General features: G+C 50.8%; 1 protein-coding gene across 1 annotated transcript in view; it reads left to right on the forward strand.

Moving 5' to 3' along the window:
- Positions 1 to 13,519, forward strand: part of LOC144128840 (STAGA complex 65 subunit gamma-like) — a 31,226-nt gene that overhangs the window by 14,841 nt on the left and 2,866 nt on the right. The window contains exon 8 of the mRNA XM_077662600.1: positions 2,188 to 2,334. Within this exon, the coding sequence (XP_077518726.1) occupies positions 2,188 to 2,334 (147 nt within the window). The remainder of the gene's footprint in view (positions 1 to 2,187; positions 2,335 to 13,519) is intronic.

A 13,519-nucleotide genomic window follows, 5' to 3' on the forward strand; every position in this document is an offset into this window, starting at 1 on the left:
ATGCGAGAAAAACGTGTTTTTCTTATTATTTTCGGCCAGATACGAAACTACAAGAGGCGCTGTCTACGAGAAAAAGGCTTACTCAACCTCTCCCACCAAACGGCAATGGCGGGCAACGCGCTGTTTTCGAGATGCAGGCACTCGAAAGTTGACGATTTGCACCAAAAACAGCACTTTCTCGAGCCACTGTGGTTGAATAAAATAGACTTTTCACTGATTTCGCGATCGAATTTTGCCTTGATCTTATGGGAAGTTGTAGCTGAATGTCCAAAGATAATTTTACAGGCAAAAACTCAAAACTGAAAAATTACTCGGAAAACTCGCTTTTTCGACGCGCATCTCCCCTTAATATATTAGGTGCTGATGGGTCCAAGATGCCAGCATGAATAAACCAGGTTTTCAAATTATGCGAGTTTGAATTAACAAGAGTCCACTGTAATGAACTACAAGAGCTCGAACTTCAGATAGCTAGTTGCTAGTGTGGCTGTTTAGAACACACACACACCGTGGTTTCAGATATTCATGCAAGTCAGGTTTGAAATCTCAGAACCCGTTGCAAGATGCTACCATCAGCTGCTCAGGACGGTACTTTACCTCTTTTATGCGTTGCATATTGCAATCACTCAGTTCAGCCCTTGGGTGCGGCCGGGCAGCCACCATTGACCTTTAGCGCAACCACGTGACGTGACGTCACGACAGCCGGAGGAAAAGCTGGGCCCCAACTTGTGCAGTCGCGCGCGGCCGCAGCCACCACCTGACTCCCGCTCCTCCCGCTAGGGGCGCTGCGCTATGATTGACGTCACGGCATATGTATAAAAGAGCTGCGCTCCTTCGCCGGGACAGTCTTACACCCCTGTCACACAGGCATTTCGAGGGCCCTCGAACCGATAGTCTATCGACTCAAAGGCGATCGAGCGATGCTACACGGGCAGTTTTGAATGGCGATCGAGTCAATAGCCCATCGAGTCAACGGAGCAGCACAGAACTCCATCGAGATATGCAACGCATTCTTGGCTTAACCAAGCTAAGCCTGGCCATTTTTTCTTCTTCTTTTTGTTTTCTTTGAAAGCTTTCACATGCAGCAATCCAAATCGGCTCATCTGTCCACATAACTCGTTGCATGTTGCAGGTGGCATGCCCGAAGCCTGCATGCTGCTGTGAGTGCTATCGCTCTGTGCTGTGCGGAGAGCACACTTCCACAGAAAGGAAGAAAGTTGGTCATGATGAGAGTCTATGATGTGTCTAAAAATGCCATAAGTAGATTTTGAGCCACATTTTAAGAAAGCAGTTTTTACAAAGTTGCACAAATGCTAGACCATAAAGAAGAGGTAGGTTGCATGCTCAGCTGCAGAATGCTGGTCTAGGGCATTCACTATATTAAATTTTCAACTTTATAAAGTGCAAAAATTGTATTGAGTTGCCCTCAGTGCTCTTATGGAATGAGAAAGGAAGAAAGACGGGCAGCGCTTTTGTGTCGTCCTTTCTTCTGTTCATCTCTTGTTTCAGTGGCTGTACTAAAGAAACCGAGTGAGGTGCCTGTGGAATTGAAATGTTCAGTTTGTCATCTACTTCAGCTCCCATTATAATACATTCACACTGTGCATCAGTGTGATGTAGAAGGGTGGTGTGCTAATCACTGGCGAGTGCTGTTGAATTGTGATGTTCAGACTTCACATGGCTTCAACAAGTCGGAACATTTCATTTTGTTGTGTGGCCGTAATTGCAAATGAAGGTGCCAGTACACCAACCATTAACTGCTGACTCTTTCTCTTTCTTTTCCTGTAATTATATTGCTGGTGTTAATAGCTGTAACCAATTGCCTGGTCACCCAAGATTTCTTATGTTATCCAGTTGACTGCTGAATGCTGATAACTCGTACTTGTTTACTGGTTGGCCTCTGTAGATGGCAGAAAGTACACTCTCCAGCGCTTATGTCATTCTAAATCACTATATAGCTTACATACCTCTTTGCTTGTGTAGTGCAAACAGTCGAGTGTTTTTAATACAGACTAATTGTTTTGCAAATAGTACGTTAGTGTTGGCACATACGTGGGTGAATGCAAAGCGAAACCTGAGAGAAGACACATCACCAAGTCAGTCTGCTGCTGAAAGCTTGCTGATTTCCTCTCTCTCATCCTTAGAGGAACTTTGTGTTTTCATACCACTTGTTTTTGGCGTGTTTTTCAGACACCTAGATGCTGATGAAGAGATCGTGATTGTGAGTGACTCGCCACCACTTTCTGCCGAAGTAAGCATAGGCTCATTGGTTGATACAGTGGAGTCTGGCTCCCTGGATGCATCTAAACTTGGCCGGCCCCCGCCATTCAAAAAGAAGTGAGTCTTTCTTTCCACTTTCTCAGTCCTTACTGCTCTTATGGTTAAATGACATGGTTGCTCATACTCATGCATTAACTTTTGCTGAAACTGTGGTTGAAACACGGCTCCACTCGTCTGAGCATTAAGCAATCAGTTTCTTGCCTGTGCAGTTGCTGGTACAAAACTAACATAAATGTGTCATGAATTCATGTCTATGGCTATTTGTGCTGGTTAATCTTATTTTGAGATATTTTTTTCTGCTATTCTTCGAAGCTTACCAGGCAGCATATTGATTTGGTTTCCATTGGGCTGCATGATTGAAGGGTAGCAGCAAAGAAAACACTGGGTCACAAGAAAAGTTACGAGGTATTTGTCACCAATGGAAAGCATGCAAAAGCCAGCTTTTTACAGATTGTTTAAGTATTTGCCATGGTATTCCGTGTAAAAACGCATTCTCCTGATCAAGTCTTGGGAGTATTGATGTCACTTCGTTGTGCACTGTCAAACCCCATTCTAATGAATGCTGCCATAATTAAATTTTCATCACATTGAAGCATCTGTAATTTCCTGTCAATAAACTATATAAGGTAATGAAGAAATTTTCACCACAGGTGCTTTCCTCGGAACGAGGTGTTGCTTCAATGAAGTGTTCTCGAAGTGAAAGTGAATTTCAGAGAAACATAAGGGCGCAAATTTTTTTATTTTCACACATCCAAAGATGTTTGCAGAGATTAATATTCTGTTTGGTTTCACCGAAATGGCCACCAAAGTTAGTATGCACCTCAAACGGCACTGGTGACATTCTCCACTGATTGGCACATGGTGATCACACGCAAATGCACTTTTGAATCATTGTCACACGTCCTGCACTACACGAACTTGAGTCATAGTTGCAGTTCAAGGAACTCATCCAATTTAATCTTTTCCCCCTAATGTGCGAAATAAGGAAAGCAAAGTGAGTGGAAGGCTACGCCGTCGTGACTGTGAACGGATATGGTGCCGCTTTTCGAAACAAGGACCTCACATTCAAAACAAAATGCTACATAGCCCTGACTCCTTCGTCATCAGCATTAACTAGTGTTTCGCTTCCTCTCATCTTATCTGAGTTGCAAAGCATAAATAATGGTGTAGCTCCAGCTTCAGGGTTTAGCTAAACAATGGAAAGCCTAATCACGAAGAATGCTTGCTGTGGGTACTTTGGCTGCTCTCGCTCCTTGTCTCTTTCGCCATCTCTATCTTCTCGTTTAGGGCCCTCGTGGTGTGTTTAGGGCCCTCTCGTGGCATGTTTGCTTTTCTTTCTAGGCATTGCCCAATCATGTGCACTCATTGATGACCGTGCTGCCATCAAGCATGAAGCACATGAACAGAGGTGTTGCGCGGCCGCCTGTGTGCAGTTGCGGCGCAACGCCAACTGATATCTGGCGAGATGTGATGGCGTGGAAGCGTAGCAGTGTGCAGAAAACTATTGGCCGCTTCTCCCAGCCACTTGGCAATTATGAAGTCCAAATCAATATTTATTTTTTACTTATTTGGTGGCCCAGTGGTTATGGTGCTCGGCTGCTGACTCGAAAGACGTGGGTTCGATCCCGGCCGCGGCGGTCAAATTTCGATGGAGGTGAAATTATAGAGGCCTAAGTACTGTGCGATGTCAGTGCATGTTAAAGAACCCCAGGTGATCGAAATTTCCGGAGCCGTTTACTACGGCATCTCTCATAGCCTGATTTGCTTTGGGGCGTTAAACCCCTATAAATCATTTTTTATTTATTTATTTTCCTGGTTGCTTGACTGAGCCGAAGTTATCGGTCAATGATATCTACGAGATGAGGTTGTCACACAATGAAGTACTGCGAAAATAATGCTACGGCACCGATATTGAAAGGCCATAACCAGCCAAAGTTGATTATTTGTAAAAATAAACATTATTAATGAACTGTCTAGTTTCATCGGTCACTGTTCTTGGCTGATTTCATGACAGCTAAGTTCTCACTTCAGCAAAATTTTTCTCGTACCTTATGTATTTTGTTTCAGCAGGTTTCCACTGTAATAGCCTATGAGCAAGTACTTTTAGTGGACAGTGATGACATGTGTAGCATTTGTCTATTTCCGTTCTTGCAATTTTTGTTATCATAAGGAGCAAAAATACAGTGCACATTGCAAGGTCCGATTCATCGGAAGGCGAGCATGAAGCCAACATTACTGGGGAAGATGCAGTTGCCTTGCTTAGAGCATGGACTGATGCAGTATCATTTGTAGCACACATTCTCATTTCACTGTTCCTAGTCATTTCTCATCCTTCTAATAGACCTTTCACAGATTAGCACCAGGGAAATGAAATTAAATGAGTATAGTTCAAACCGAATATGTCATATTCAGAGCGGGTCATGGAATGACTTGATAAAGAGGTAGCTTAGTGTATAGGGCAGGATACTGTCCTGTGGTGACAGCACGCAAGGAAGAGTACAGACAGCCAGGCAAGTGTACTACTCGGAACAAACTGTTCATTGGGTGAACTAAAGACCATAAAGAAAGAAATATGATGAAGTGGCAGTGACTTGCATAGAGTAAAGATAGGTTCGTTCTTCTTGGTCGTGGTGAGATTTCGTATAACTCGTATACCGGGCTCCACCACCGGGTGCCCCACCGTCCGAGACGAGACGGTATAACAGACGAGATCCGGCAAAACTTGACTGAAGGAAGGAAAACTGAAACTTTATACAGGAATTCACATATTTACAACCGAATAAACGGCAGGCATGATTACATGGGACTGGCTAAGGGAAAATCTTCCCTCCTTGGCATCGCCAAAGATGCAAGGGATCTAAATCTAGCTCAGAACGCCTTTTCCCGGCTCCGGACCTGGTTTTAAAGACCTAGGAGACTGGCCCACCCCTTGCATCACCCAATCACAAACAACTAACACCTGATTGGTTCAAAAACTGTATGGCACGCCTTCCCGCTTCGGCAAGGTTCAAAACCCTTTCCCTAAAATGCCCAACACGAAAAGAACATCAAAATAGCTATACGAACATGGCATTCCGGGAATAGACACTCGAAATGATTGGCCCACCAGGTTTAGGTGGCACGCCCCATGCCTTCACAGTATTGCTCACACTCTCGCCCCCAGAAGAAAAAGCAAAAACAACCTCCCATTGTGCCCGCAAGTGCAATCGTTTTCCTTTGACTCTCGTCCGGCCCGCAGCTGTTCCGCACTTAGTCCTGTCATCGGGCCACAGCGGGGCGCCTCTCGTGCGCATACGCGGCTTAGCTTGCCGCTGTTACGGACGAGGCGCGACAACATTCCGGGCGGGTTCAAGCGACTGGGAGTCGTCTCTCGACAGATGCTTCAAGGAGGCGCCGGCGTGTCCGCGGTGCCACTAATGCACGCGGCGGCGTCAACGAGGGATCCGCATCTGTTGTTTACGGGGGTTAAAATGGACGTCCGCCGCCCGGGACAATTCCCCGAAACCGACGTCCCCATTAGCTCACGGCACGGGACCCCCCCGCGAGACGCAACGACAGTGTGTCGGGTGTCGGCAAGGGCGGCGGGCCGCGGCGCCGCGAGCCATCGGCGGTGGACGCGGCTGTGTTTGTTTAAGGCGAGCAGCTAAATGCTCCCGCCTCGGAAAGAGACCCCGTTTTCCCGTAATGAAACCTTCTGCGCGAGGGCAGCGCCGGCCTTTCGGTCCCCGCGCAGCGTTGTGCAGCGCAGGTGCCTGACCTTCGAAGCCGAGTGGGCCCCCATTAGGGCTGTTCATCACTGCCGCAGAGACAGCAGGAACCACAATGTGCCGGAAGTGGCGAGAGTGTGTTGGGGACGCGTCCTGGCAGCCTACGGACTGGGCGCGTGATCGACCTCACAGTGATTCAACGCAGCTGCCCATTCGATCCCTTCACACGCCCCCCCTAAGATTCTACCAGGGGCCCAAATGGCACCTTGTAGAATTATAACACAACGAGGGATCCCTTTTCGCCTATAAAATCGCTCTGAGGGCGACCTAAGTAGTGGGGATACTACTGCAAACACATCGCAACGCTGCAAACAAATTGCGACACTGCAAACAAATTGCGACACTGCAAACACATTGTGACACTGCAAACACACTGTGACACTGCAAACACATTGCGACACTGCAAACAAATTGCGACACTGCAAACACATTGTGACACTGCAAACACATTGTGATACTGCAAACACATTGCGACACTGCAAACACCCAAACGAGCGGATTACACCGCAGTTCCAGTTACTGCCACAGCACACGTCACTGGGTTTGCTCTTTGGTACACATGTCCTCTCTTCCTTGCCCCCCGGCGTGATCATTGCTGTCTGCCTCCCAGCTGTCGTTCGGCAACCTAGACAGCGCGTCAGCGTTACCGTGAGCGCTCCCTTTCCTGTGTTTTATTGACACATTATATCTCTGTAGGGCAAGTGCCCAACGCGTCAGCTTCGCTCCCTGAGGCGTGGTGAGAGTAAGAAAGGAGAGGGGGTTGTGGTCAGACACCACAGTAACCTGAGCGCCGAACAACCAGAGGTCGAACTTCCCCAGCCCCCAGATGACTGCAAACGCCTCTCTTTCTATGGTTGACCATCGAGCCTGCGTTGGAGAAAATCTGCAACTCGCGAACGCAATTGGCCGCTCGGAGCCATCCGCGGCACACTGGGAGAGACAGGCTCCCGCCGCAACCGCTGAGGCGTCCGTGTACAGCCAAAACGGCTTGCCAGCATCGGGCGTCCCGAGAGCCGCAGCTTCACAGAGTGCCGCCTTGAGTCGCTGAAACGCACTTTCAGCTTCCGCGGGCCACGGAATTTTGTTAGGAATCCTTTTCCCCGTTAGCTCTGTCAGCGGCGCTGCCACCTCCGCATAGTTGGGCACATAGCCCCGGTAATAACCGCACAGCCCGAGCACGCTACGGAGCTCTTTCTTCGTTTTCGGTGCCCTCAGTCCCCTAATGGCTTTCAATTTTTCGGGATCGGGTGCGTGATTTCCCGAGCCCACTATGTGTCCCAAGTAACGGATTGACCCTTTCGCCACCTGACACTTTTCCAGCTTAACTTTCAGGTTCGCCCTCTCTAACGCTGCGAAGACGGCGTGCAAGTGTCGTATGTGGTCAGGCAACGCCTCGCTGAACACGGCGATGTCGTCTAAGTACGCACACGCGTAGGCAGAATGCGGGAGTAAAAGCTCGTTCATGGCTCTTTGAAACGTCTGGGCCGCGTTTTTCAGCCCAAACGGCATTACCGTCCACGCAAACTGCCCCCGATGGCAGACAAAAGCGGTGAGTAGCTGAGCCGACTGTGCCAGGGGCACCTGCCAATACCCTCTTCTAAGGTCGAGGAGCGTAATGTACTTAGCCCTTCCTACGCTCAGAATGAGCTCCTGCTGCAACGACATCGGGTAGGCATCTGCCACTGTCCCCGCATTGAGCTTTCTAAAGTCCACACACATTCTCATCGACCCGTCCTTTTTGGGGACACAGACCACGGGATGGGCGTGGGGGCTTTCGCAGGGAAAAATCAGACCCATCTCAAGTAGCTCATCTACTTGCTTGCCCACTTCGCCTTTTAGGCTTGCGGGTATTCGATAAGGGTAACCTGACCTCGGTGTGAAGCCCTCCTCTAAAACGATCCTGTGTTCTCCTATTTTCGCTACTCCCGGCTTGTCGTCGAATAGGCCTCGGTGTTCGGTGAACACTTTGCGAATGAGGTCGCCTTCCTCCGCCTTCAGATGGGCCGTCATGTCCTTGGGGAGGACCGATACTGTAGCCCGCGTTGACACCGATCGAGGCACGTACTCTACCTCGCCAAACGCCCTGTCCTCATCAAATATCACCCCAACTGTCATTACGCGCTTCTGATACGGCCGTAGTTTGCTGGCGTGTACTAATTTTCGGGCACCTCCTGGCATCTGCACGAAGTACGAGTGTTCGCGATACTTTCCGTCGACGCTGCCCGGCCCTTTCCACTGCGGGAACATTTTTCCAGGACGTTGCTCGTCAAACACCAGCACACTGTCTCCTATCTGAAAAGTTTTGTCCTTCGCCCGCCTGTTGTGCTGGGTTGCGTACGCGTTCTGCTGCTTCGAGCTCACTAATTGTGCCACCTCCGCTGCATGCTCTAGGCGCCTCTTCAGCTCCCGCATATACTGTGATGGGGACGGCCCCAGCATAGCTGGTACACTTATCTGTCCCGCCCAGCTGCGCTTTAAAACCACCAGCGGACCGGTTGGTTCTCGCCCGTACAGCATCTGGAACGGGGCGACGCCCGTCGTGTCATGTGGTACCTCGCGGTACGCCCATAACAAGAAGGGCACAAACTTGTCCCATTCCTTTCCTTCCTCCTGGATGATATGATACAGCATGTTCTTAAATGTCCGGTTCCAACGTTCGACCGCGCCGTTACTTTCGGGGTGCCCCGGCGTTGAAAACCTTGGCGAGCAGCCTAGCCTCTTCAGAAACTCTTGTGTGAGTTCGGCCGTAAAGTTTGTCCCGCAGTCTGAGGCGACTACTTCCGGAATTCCCGTCCGGCTGAACACCGTCAGGAGCGCGTCACAGGTGGCCTTCGCACTGAGGGAGCGCAAGCACACCACCTCAGGCCATCGTGTGCACAAATCGATGATGCACAACGCGTACCTGTGACCCCTTCCTGAGGGTGGATCCAATGGACCTATAACGTCGACGTTGACCTGTTCGAACGGGTATCGAGGCCTCGTTAGCGGTTCTATCGGCACTCTGTCCGTCTGGCGACGATCCGCCCTTGTCTGACACCCATGGCAGCTGTTACAGTATGCCCTTACATCCCCTTCAATACCTGGCCAATAAAACGTGTACTTGATTCGCGCCTTAGTTTTCCTGAATCCAAGGTGACCGCCCCAGTTTGATTCATGGGCTAACCTAAGTACTTCTTGACGTCGGGATTTAGGGAGCACCAGCTGCATTACTGGTTGCCCAAGCAAGTTTTCCTTATGGTAGAGGAGACCGTCTACTTCAGTTATGCCACCTTTCCCAGCCCTGGCGTTTTTCCACACTTCTTGCAATGTGGCGTCATTGCGCTGCTCCTCCCTGAAAACCGCCGAGGCGCTGCTTTCCTCGGTTACACTACGAGCTGTGTCTTCGGCGATTAGTGCGCCGCTCTCGCTTGCCCTGCCGACCACCGCGTGCACTTCCGCGTGGGGAGTTACGCCCTCCTTGACTGGTTTCTCTTCTAGCGGCCCGTGTAACTTGTCCCGTTCCACCCCCACGTGGTCTGCCACCTGACCGTCGTTCGCCTCTACTAGCCCTTTCATATCACACTCCTCCCTCAGTGACTCCCATGCTTCCTCCGAAAGCAAACAGTCCGTTCTCGACGCTAGCTTGTCGGTCAGAGCGCATACCACTGGCACCGCTTCTTTAATCTCGGAGAAAATGCCTGCCCCGCGGTTTAACATCAGGGGCACAACTGCAAGCTTAGCCCGTACCTTTTCACCAAAGGCTGACACCAATTCGATGGACCCATGTGGCTCCACCAGTCCCGGGGGTACTATGCTCTCCCGCACAACCGTGATTTCTGCGCCTGTGTCCAGAATTGCATTAATTTGCCTATTCTGACAAGACAGAGTTATCGGTCTTAGTTCGCTTTGTGCGGCCGCTCGTGCCTGTGTCGCCACCCGTGCAGTAAGGCTTTCCCCTTTAGCGTTAAGCGCTTTCGTGGGTGTTCGTCCCGAGCCATGCGGGCATTCGGCCCTCCTGTGACCCATCGACCCACACGAAAAGCACCCTTTATACTTCTGCTTCGTGTCCGGCCTTTGTATTCCTGTCGCCTCCCGTTTGGGTTGGTACGTATCTCGCTTTCCGTCTCGACCATTTGAGCTCTCCCCCTTTTTCTGCTCGTGCTTTTTCACTGCGCTGTTCTTTCCCTGCGCTTCCTCGAACGTCTGCAGTAATGCCGCCAACGTTGGCGCTTTCTTCCATCCCTCACCCTCCTGCAAAGTTACGTATCGAAGGGCGTCCTCAGACAGGGTGTTCTTTAGTTGGTCCGCCACTAGCAACTCAACAATTCCCTCCAACGTTTTCACCCCCCTTTCCTCCACATAGAAATTGAGATAACTCTGCAGGCGAGTCGCAAACGCCCTCCAGCTCTCATTAGGCAGTTTTTTCGATGTTATGAACCTTCTGCGATATTCTCCCGCTGAGAGCTTAAGCTCTTCTAGCACCACTTTCTTCAGGACTTCGTACTCCTTATGCTGCGAAGGTGTCAAGCGCGTCGACAAGAACCGCACCTTATCCACTATTAGCGGAAATACAATTTGGCCCCACTGTTCCTTCGGGACCGCGTAGGCCTCCAGGGTGTGTTCAATCGACTCGAACCAGACAGGCACTTCTGCCTCTGCCGGGAACTTCGGGAGCACTCCCGACAACCATTTCGAGTACCGACAGAACTCCGCTCGCGAGTCGCTTCTCTCCAACGCCGTGGCGTTCTGCTCCAGGCTTACTCCTTTGTTGCTTGCTTGGAATTTTGCAAGTTCAAGCTGGACCTCGAGAGCTCGACGGTGCTCCTCAGCAGCTCTGGCCTCTTCTTTTTTCATTTCCAGAGCCATCTTGCTAATCTGAGCGTCAGACACAGACGAACTGTCCTCCGAAACAACCGTTTCCTCTCCCTCACTCATCGTGCTCGCTTTCCGCCTGTCCGGGTTTAAGTGTGCGAACCGGGTGTTCATGCACTCCCAGACCGCCTATCCAGACAGCAATGCCCCCGCCAAGGTGAAAGGCAAAGAGGACTCACCCACTGATGAGATGCACCTCGCTGGCGTCCGACTTTCGTCGCTGTCGCTGTCTCTCTGTCGCCGCCCGCTTCCCCACGCAGCTTCTCCCGACCGGCTACCGCCTTGCGCTGCTGGTCCACCCTTGGAGTCTCCGCTGCTGGTTCCCTTGGAAGCTGCCGATTCCTGCCTTCAGCTCTTGCTCCTCCTCAGCCGCCGATGCTTGGCCCGTTGCCGGAACGTCGTCTCTTCCTCCTTTGCTATCTCCTGATAACGAAAGGATCCTGCTCGACTGCGCCAGTAAAGATAGGTTCGTTCTTCTTGGTCGTGGTGAGATTTCGTATAACTCGTATACCGGGCTCCACCACCGGGTGCCCCACCGTCCGAGACGAGACGGTATAACAGACGAGATCCGGCAAAACTTGACTGAAGGAAGGAAAACTGAAACTTTATACAGGAATTCACATATTTACAACCGAATAAACGGCAGGCATGATTACATGGGACTGGCTAAGGGAAAATCTTCCCTCCTTGGCATCGCCAAAGATGCAAGGGATCTAAATCTAGCTCAGAACGCCTTTTCCCGGCTCCGGACCTGGTTTTAAAGACCTAGGAGACTGGCCCACCCCTTGCATCACCCAATCACAAACAACTAACACCTGATTGGTTCAAAAACTGTATGGCACGCCTTCCCGCTTCGGCAAGGTTCAAAACCCTTTCCCTAAAATGCCCAACACGAAAAGAACATCAAAATAGCTATACGAACATGGCATTCCGGGAATAGACACTCGAAATGATTGGCCCACCAGGTTTAGGTGGCACGCCCCATGCCTTCACAGTATTGCTCACACTCTCGCCCCCAGAAGAAAAAGCAAAAACAACCTCCCATTGTGCCCGCAAGTGCAATCGTTTTCCTTTGACTCTCGTCCGGCCCGCAGCTGTTCCGCACTTAGTCCTGTCATCGGGCCACAGCGGGGCGCCTCTCGTGCGCATACGCGGCTTAGCTTGCCGCTGTTACGGACGAGGCGCGACAACATTCCGGGCGGGTTCAAGCGACTGGGAGTCGTCTCTCGACAGATGCTTCAAGGAGGCGCCGGCGTGTCCGCGGTGCCACTAATGCACGCGGCGGCGTCAACGAGGGATCCGCATCTGTTGTTTACGGGGGTTAAAATGGACGTCCGCCGCCCGGGACAATTCCCCGAAACCGACGTCCCCATTAGCTCACGGCACGGGACCCCCCCGCGAGACGCAACGACAGTGTGTCGGGTGTCGGCAAGGGCGGCGGGCCGCGGCGCCGCGAGCCATCGGCGGTGGACGCGGCTGTGTTTGTTTAAGGCGAGCAGCTAAATGCTCCCGCCTCGGAAAGAGACCCCGTTTTCCCGTAATGAAACCTTCTGCGCGAGGGCAGCGCCGGCCTTTCGGTCCCCGCGCAGCGTTGTGCAGCGCAGGTGCCTGACCTTCGAAGCCGAGTGGGCCCCCATTAGGGCTGTTCATCACTGCCGCAGAGACAGCAGGAACCACAATGTGCCGGAAGTGGCGAGAGTGTGTTGGGGACGCGTCCTGGCAGCCTACGGACTGGGCGCGTGATCGACCTCACAGTGATTCAACGCAGCTGCCCATTCGATCCCTTCACACATAGGTTGGAATCAAAATGGACACAGCTATCAGCCGTAATTTATAGGTACAGCTTGGCAATACAAAGAGGTCACTTGATGGCAAAGGCGATCAGGCGATACACCGTGGTGTACAGTTTTTTTAACTTAGGTATTTGTTTACTTCTCACAGTTGCTGCCCAAATCATGCACATGTTGTGTCGAAGGTGGAGCCACAAAGGCTCATTCATCTGTGTACTGTCCAAGACTACGTTCAGCCTCACTGTTGTGGAAACACGTGGAACAGTAGTCAGGTGTCCTCTAGGCGTCGCATTTTCTAGGGCGTGTGCTTCAAAAGTAGGGAGCAGAAAAAGAGCTGGAGGGTAGTGTTCAGGCTGCTTGGGTGCATCTCGGAGTGGGCTTTGAATGTCTTGTTTGATGTCTGGGGTTGTGCTGTTTAGGGGAACAGGTTGTCATTTGTGGATTCTTTATTGGGATCATCATTTGTGGCAAGCCAATGTGTGCTAGCCTTCTGTTTGAACAATACCTACAAATGCCACTGCTTGAACCCATGTTGACGATAGCAGCAGCTGGTGCAGTTTTTGTTGACGATGTTATTGACCATCTCTTGCAGGTTATCACTGCTTTCACCTATCGGGTTCTGGTGGCTAGTTATGAGGACTTTCATTGGTCACTTGTATTGGCAAGCTTGTGTGTCCAGCATTCCACTCGAGTCTAGTGCTTCCTGCTAACAAGTCTGCTGCTTGACACTTCTTGTCAATAGCTTTATCTTTCCCTCTCTCATATCAGGGTTAGCACAATGGTTAGGGCCTCTTATTTTCTGCAATTCTAGAAAAATCATGGATTTGAGCATTT

Source organism: Amblyomma americanum, chromosome 4, assembly GCF_052857255.1.
Source record: "Amblyomma americanum isolate KBUSLIRL-KWMA chromosome 4, ASM5285725v1, whole genome shotgun sequence".
NCBI classification, from domain to species: domain Eukaryota; kingdom Metazoa; phylum Arthropoda; class Arachnida; order Ixodida; family Ixodidae; genus Amblyomma; species Amblyomma americanum.